The sequence below is a fragment of the Agelaius tricolor genome, unplaced genomic scaffold, assembly GCF_023055355.1.
Source record: "Agelaius tricolor isolate 1412-34295 unplaced genomic scaffold, bAgeTri1.0.p SCAF_7, whole genome shotgun sequence".
Lineage (NCBI taxonomy): Eukaryota > Metazoa > Chordata > Aves > Passeriformes > Icteridae > Agelaius > Agelaius tricolor.
Window position 1 is genome coordinate 989,162 of NW_027269267.1, and position 7,566 is coordinate 996,727.

The 7,566-nt window shown below is 54.2% G+C and overlaps 1 protein-coding gene across 9 annotated transcripts in view; it reads left to right on the forward strand.

Moving 5' to 3' along the window:
- GART (phosphoribosylglycinamide formyltransferase, phosphoribosylglycinamide synthetase, phosphoribosylaminoimidazole synthetase) overlaps positions 1 to 6,402 on the forward strand; it is a 36,187-nt gene extending 29,785 nt beyond the window's left edge. For all 9 annotated transcript variants that reach the window (XM_071430086.1, XM_071430095.1, XM_071430091.1 and 6 more), the window contains 3 exons: positions 1,000 to 1,141; positions 3,577 to 3,692; positions 5,058 to 6,402. In XM_071430086.1, the coding sequence (XP_071286187.1) occupies positions 1,000 to 1,141; positions 3,577 to 3,692; positions 5,058 to 5,240 (441 nt within the window). In that variant the 3' untranslated portion in view covers positions 5,241 to 6,402. The remainder of the gene's footprint in view (positions 1 to 999; positions 1,142 to 3,576; positions 3,693 to 5,057) is intronic.
- The last annotated feature ends 1,164 nt before the right edge of the window (positions 6,403 to 7,566 follow it).

Here is a 7,566-nt window from a genome sequence, read left to right on the forward strand (position 1 = left end):
GCTGGGGAGGGAGGGGTGGCACAGGCACAGGGGCAGAGGCTGGTTCAGCCCAGGGCTGGGCTGGGCTCTGTGCCCAGTGCCTGCTGTCCCTGTCACCTGAGCAGCCCTGCTTTTCCCAAACCAGCCCTGGGACCCTGGTGGCCTTTAACAGGTGCTTCTATTGAAGACTGGGTGTTCTAAGTTAGGTACTGCTGCCTTCTTCCTGCCTAAATCAGGGGATCTGTCCTGGGTGGAAAACAACAGCTCAGGCTGGGAGAGCTGGGGGTGCTCACCTGGGAAAGGGAGAGCTCAGAGCCCCTGGCAGGGCCTGCAGGGGCTCCAGGAGAGCTGCAGAGGGACTGGGGACAAGGCCTGCAGGGACAGCACCCAGGGAATGGCTGCCAGTGCCAGAGGGCAGGGCTGGATGGGATCTTGGCCATGAGGAATTGTTCCCTGGCAGGGTGGGCAGGCCCTGGCACAGGGTGCCCAGAGCAGCTGGGGCTGCCCCTGCATCCCTGGCAGTGCCCAAGGCCAGGCTGGGCACTGGGGACACTGGGAGGTGTCCCTGCCATGGCAGGGGTGGCACTGGGTGGGATTTAAGGTCCCTCCAACCCAACCCAGTCTGGGATTCTGGGATTCCATCATTATGGGGCAGGGGCTGGTTTAGGAGTTTGTGATCAGCCTTTTTTCCAAGCTTTCCTGGTGCAGTTTTTGCCAAGATTCTACTGCTTATGACTGCCAGAGGCCTCAAAGTGGGTGAAACCTTTGGAAGACTTCAGGATGGCTTAAAGCCCAGCATTTGTAGGGTGCTCCATGGTGATCCATGCAAAACCCCACAAATCCATGTAGGTGTTCCATGGGATTGAGAGCCCTGGGCTTATCAAGCCAAACTTGTCTGTCCCACTGCTCCCTCTCTGTGGGGAGGGGCACAGGCTGCACTGTGCCTGTCAGCTGGGCCCTGGGGAGCTGCTCTTCCCTGGGACTGCCAGCACATCCCTGTTCTTGCTTTGGGCTGCCCAGGTGGTGGAGCACACGAGGTACCAGAGCCGCACGGAGTTCGACAGCGCCGTGGACCAAGTCCTGCAGGAGTTCTCGGTGGAGCTGATCTGCCTGGCCGGCTTCATGCGCATCCTCTCGGGTCCTTTTGTCAAGAAATGGGAAGGTGAGCACAGCTGGGGGCTGTGCATGTGCACCAAGGCATCTCAGGGGTTGTCACCAGGAAAAAGAGAGAGGGCAGCAGATTAAACACGGTGATGTTCAAGGTCCCCTTTCAACCCTGCCCATCCTGGGATTCTGCGAAATGAAACTCTTCCCATCTTGTAAGGAAAAGGATGAGAGGGAAAGGCAGTGCCCCTGTGCAGAGCCTGAAGGAAGCCAAGGGCAAACACAGGTCTGGTAGTCTTTGATTTCTTAGAAAATATTTTTTTAAAGGCTGTGAAGGCTTTGTGCCTCTGCACACAGGAGGTGCTGGCAGAGGTAAGCACCCAGGCACTGAGATTCCTTCCCCTGACAGAGGAACTGCTCTGGGTCCTTGTAAAACCACCAAGCTGGGCAGCATTTTGCAGTTTTGGTTAACAAGCCCTGGCCAGTCCCAAGCCACGTGCCAGGAGCTGCCTGAGTCCATGGGTGGGGTGTTCCCCAGGCAGATCCAGGCTGTGCTTGCTCAGAACGTTCACAGTGTCTCCACTCTGCTCATCTTTTGGTTTTCCAGCTCTTTGAGAGGCTGGTGACACCTTCAGGGCCTGCTCTCCCTGCCCAGCTGTTCCTTTTCTCTCCTCCTGTGTTTCCCAGGGACTCCTGAGCACACAGAGCAGCTGCTGCTTGCTCTGCTTTGGGGCCAGGGTTACCTAAACCTATTCAAAACAGGCACAGCCTGGTCAGCCTCTGCCTTGCAGCTTTCACTGCTCTTTGGTGACTTTTGTGTTCCCCTGGGCGTGCCAGGAACATTTCACACCTGAACTTCTTTTCAAACCTCTCTTTAAATTCAGTAGAGCAAAGCAGACACTCCTGAGAGGCCTTGCTGTGGTTTTGAAGCTGTCAGGTGAAGCCAGTCAGGTGAATTGGTTTTGTTTGTCTCCACTCAGGGCCCAGAGATGGAAGTGCCTGTGCTGTGGGCAGCTGCCAGGAGGAGACACAATCTCTCACTCCAAGGGATGTGTTTGGAGCAGACACTCTCTGTAGAGGACAGAACAGAACTTCCTCTAGTGCAGAACCTTGTGCAAATAAAGATTTTAGTGCCTTGTGATTTAGGGACAGATCACTGATTGTTGTCCTGGACAGTGCAGGATTTGCTTTACTTGCATGACTGGTGTGAGAGAAAAGGAAAGACTTTTTCCAGACAGAAGAGTTAAACTTTTTAAAATGTCCAGAACTGGATTCAGCTTGAAAACCTGAGCTGTGACCACGAGGTGGGAGCTCAGACACTGAGCTCAGCTCAGGGAGCTGGGCCAGCTGCAGGACCTGTCCTGGCCATGCCTGGCCCCTGACCCCCCCGAATTATCCAGGAAGAATCAATTCCTGCTGCTGCTTTGGTCAAAGCTGCTCCTTTCTTTTTCTCTCACAGTCACAAGGACACTGAGTGGGAGTTAGGAAACTCTTTCTTGCTTAACAGCCCTGAAGTGTGAATTATGGCTGTTAACAAAGGACAGGTTAAAGTGTTAATTGTGAGTGTTATAAAAGCACAGGTGAAAACAGAACCAAACAAACCCAAGCAAACAGGAATCCACATCCCATTCTGATGGGAAATGGAGGCAGAGGAGCAGGGTGGTGTTTCCAGCCCACTGTCCCTGAAACCTTTTGGGCTCAAGCTGCAGGGAGGGAGATGCTGATGCTTAAAAAGGGCTTTATTTAGATATAAAGTGTATCTGAGACACTGCTGGACATCAGGTGGCACATTTGCCTCCTGTAACTTGCCCAGACCCCCAGGGTGCTGCCAGGAAGAGAGAAGAGTAGAATAGAGATAATAGAAAGAATTAAATAAAATAATGGTAATAAAACCCTGGAGCAAAGGAGGCTCAGGGGCCCTTGTGGCTCTGCACAAGTCCCTGCCAGGAGGGCACAGCCGGGGGGGTCGGGCTCTGCTCCCAGGGCACAGGGACAGGAGCAGAGGGAACGGCCTCAGGCTGGGCCAGGGCAGGCTCAGCTTGGACAGCAGCAGCAATTTGCCCATGGCAAGGGAGCTCAGGCCTTGGCAGGGGCTGCCCAGGGAGCTTTGCAGTGCCCAGCCCTGCAGGTGTCCCCTGCAGGTGGCACTGAGTGCTCTGGGCTGGGGACAAGGTGCCCATGGGGCACAGCTGGCACTGCATGGGCTGGCAGGGCTGGGCCAGCACCAGGGATCCTGTGATCAAAGAAGGACAAGGTGCTGAGGGAAGGGATAGCTACATCAGCCAATTAGTGATTATTAATCCCTGGGGATGTGTTTAGCCATTAAGTGTAACTGCACTCTGCTGATTCAGACACTTGGAGCTGGCTGGCTGCTGGCATCTTCAAAACTTGCCAAAAATCCTTTTCACAAATGATTTTGTTCCTCTGTTGGTTATGGCCCTTTGAGCAGCCTAAGAGTGCTAAAGGCCAATAACCTCAGCTCTGCTTTCCCAGGGAAAATCCTGAACATCCACCCGTCCCTGCTGCCGTCCTTCAAGGGAGCGAACGCGCACAAGCTGGTGCTGCAGGCCGGGGTCAGGGTCACGGGCTGCACCGTGCACTTCGTGGCTGTGAGTACCCCCTGCATCCTCCCCTGGGAACATCTGCCCCTCTGCATCCTCCCCTGGGAACATCTGCCCCTCTGCATCCTCCCCTGTGAACATCTGCCCCTCTGCATCCTCCCCTGGGAACATCTGCCCCTCCTGCCCCTCTGCATTCTCCCCTGTGAACATCTGCACCTCCTGGCTCTCTGTAATCCTTCCCTTTGAACATCTGCACCTCCCTGGTTCTCTGCAATTCTCCCCTTTGAACATCTTCACCTTCTTGCTCCCTGCCCCTCTGCATCCTCCCCTTTGAACATCTGCACCTCCCTGGCTCTCTGTAATCCTCCCTTTTGAACATTCTCACCTCAGAGCCTGCTGGGAGCACCCTAAACCCTCGTGTTTGATCACCTGCCCTCTGTGTTCAGAACTTTGTATCCAGAGGAGGTGGAGATTTTATTGTGACCATACAGTGCTGTAGTTTGCTGGCTCTGGAGAAGGAATGGAAATGGATAATTTGTCCAGGAGTTGAAGCTTTCCCTAAGGGAACTTCTTCCCTAAGCATCCCACTGCTGCCTTCCACCCACTGGAGAGGGGGAATAGTTAATGTAAGGCCTTGGCAAAGCCAAAGGCTTTGTTAAACATGGCCCAAACTTCCTGGGTTTTATCCTAAACCTGCCTTGTTTCTTGCTTTCAAGAAAAAGAAAAAAATAGAAACAAACAAACAAAACCCCACTGGAAATGGTACAGGATTTGTTAAGGTGTAATCAGTTTTGCTCTGTGGGAACAGAGCAAAACTTGACAATTTATGCTGATCAGACCTTAAGTAAAGAGCAGAGATGTCTCAGCTTCAGAGCCACGTTTTTTCAGGCCAGGGATCATTGGTTCCCTTTTGGTCACTTCTCAGGGTTCAAAGATCTCTCCTCTGGCTCCCCTCTCCCTCTGCTGCTGGAATCTGTCTCAGCATTTTTGCTTTCCCTTGGAAAAAGAGAGCGGAATCACTTTTCCCAATAGAAGGGAAAGTGCTTTCTACTCTCTGTGCCATGACTTGGGGTTTCTCTGTGTGGCAGCTGCTGAGGAACCACCCCTGCCCAGCAGGGATCTGCCCCAGCAGCATTCCAGGCAAGATCTGTCCTGGCTCTGTGCAGCCCTTGGCTCATTCCCCCTCTGACTGAATGTCCTGCCCAGCCCAGCCCCTCCTGTCCCCGGGCTTTTCTGGGATAGAATTGTTGCTCCCTGCTGTTCTCCTGCTCTCTCTGAACCCTTCCCAGACCACAGCCAGCCCCAGCACCCGCTCTCCCCATCCCACCAGCGCAAACCCCAGCTCCTGCCAGGTCCCCCTGGCAGCCCAGGCCTCCCCTGTGTGCCAGGCTGACCCCGCCGTTGCCGTTGCAGGAGGAGGTGGACGCCGGGGCCATCATCTTCCAGGAGGCGGTGCCGGTGAAGCTGGGGGACACGGAGGCCACGCTGGCTGAGCGGGTGAAGGAGGCCGAGCACCGCGCCTTCCCCGCCGCGCTGCAGCTGGTGGCCAGCGGCGCCGTGCGCGTGGGCGAGGCGGGCAAGATCTACTGGAAATAGAGCCGGGCTCAGCAGGGCCTGGGCTCTGCCCCTCGCCCCTGCCTCGCGCGGTTCGTGGTTCAAATCCCGGGAAAGCCACCAGTGGGAATTGGGGGGCCGTTCCCAGAGGGTGCAGCAATGGCTCCTGTAAGTGCTTCCTCATTTTAATCGCTTCCTTGGCCAACATTTTGGTTCTCTCAGTCGCGTTCCTGACGACCCCAGTGCAGCCAGGTGGGTCTGAGCAGCCCTGGGGTGGACTGGAGACAACACTGGAGACCCTTCATGCAAAATCACAACCAGTCTGGGAAGTGCACAAGCCTTTGTCACATGGCCTGTCTCCAGCAGAGGGGTTAACTTCCACTTTTGCCAGGCGGGGAATATGGTGAATATCCAGCTGTGAATATCCAGCTGTTGGCCAGCCACTGGGGCTGTTCCCTCATGGGGACCCTCCTTGTGCTGGGAAGTGCTGCTAAGGGAAACTGCAATGGAAGGGACAGACAAAGGCAGAACCCTCCACTCTCAAAACCTCATCAGAGCAGGAGAAACTGGCCTCCCCAAACACCAGTTATTGGATTTCTCTCCATTTGCTGCCTGGTTTGATGGTGGTGGATCTCATGTGGCCCAGACCCTTGACACACCCTGTCATTTCCAAACCTGAACCTGCTGTCCATCAGATGCCAGCAGCATTTGGTGTCTGCTGCTTTTTTTCCCACAGCATTCCCATGTGAATTCCCACAAGTTCAGGGTTTATTTTTTTACATGAGTAGAAAGACCAGACACAAAACATGTCCTTGGTTTGGGAAACATTCCTCAGGAATTCTGAAGTGCCTTTATTCTTGAACCAGAGTTTTCACCTGGAATAACACTGAGGGACACCCAGGAATTATGAACATTTGGAAAACAATGGGGGTTTTTGAGCAGCTCAACACTTGTGGTTTTCTTTTAATATTTTCATATAGTTATGAAACCATTTTAATGTTCTTACTGAAAGGATCAGGTTCCCCACACACAGAGCAGATGAGGTGGTTTGGAGCTCCCCTTTAACACAGAATCAGAGAAATCTGATTTTTAATCAGAGAAAGCGGATTGTATTCTGGGCTCTGATGTCCTGACGGTACTCCCATGTTGGCATATTCTCCTCTGGGATTTGAAATAAAGCCTAATAAATTAAAATAAAAAATTCTATCTACAAGTATTTCCTTGGAATTGATTCCCAGGGCTGTAGGGGGGAGGAGGGCAGGGGCTGTACATGGTGTGGGGGCCATGGCTCAGTGGGGAGGTCACAGCTCCAGCCAGGGAAGCAGAGGAAATAAAGATTGGAGGGGTGAAATCACTGCCTGTGCAGGGAATCAATGTCACATTATTGATCAGAGCAGCTGATCACTGCCAGAGAGGCCAACAGAGAGAGCTCTCCCAAATCCAATGTCCATCTCCAGCACAGGCACCTTGATCCAGATTCTGATATTTTGCCATGTGAGCCTGGATGTGGAATGGGATTTCACAGAGTCACACAAGGTTTGGGTTGGAGGGATCTCAAAGCCCACCCAGTGCCACCCCTGCCATGGCAGGGACACCTCCCACTGTCCCCAGTGCCCAGCCTGGCCTTGGGCACTGCCAGGGATGCAGGGGCAGCCCCAGCTGCTCTGGGCACCCTGTGCCAGGGCCTGCCCACCCTGCCAGGGAACAATTCCTCATGGCCAAGATCCCACCCAGCCCTGCCCTCTGGCACTGGCAGCCATTCCCTGGGTGCTGTCCCTGCAGGCCTTGTCCCCAGTCCCTCTGCAGCTCTCCTGGAGCCCCTTCAGGCCCTGCCAGGGGCTCTGAGCTCTCCCTGCAGCTTCTCCTCTCCAGGTGAGCACCCCCAGCTCTCCCCTCTGGCTCCAGAGGGGCTCCAGCCCTGGGGCAGTCCATGGCTCCTCTGGGCTCTCTCCAGCAGCTCCATGACCTTGTTGTCCCACTCTTGCAGCAGCAGATCCTGTTTGGGATTACTCTGGGAAGCTCCCACTGCTCTGCCACAGAAATGGATGCCTTGGATGGATGAATTCCCCTTGGAAACACCAGATCAGTTTTACAGCTCGAGCTCCGTTCATGTAAAACATTTTCTCCTTTACAAGTTGAAAAACCGAACGAAGGAATTCCAAACCTAAAAAGCCAGCCCGGCTCCCACCATGGATTTTCCAAGGGATGTGTAACAAAAGCTGTGATCTCAGGGAAAAGGCTGGGAAGGAAAACTTGAGATACTGAGACATCCAAGAGAAGGACATGGAGGAGAAGGGAAGAGGAGGAAAAACGAGCAGAGCCTGAGCCCCTCAGGGACCTGCCCAGAGCCCCTCAGGGACCCGCCCAG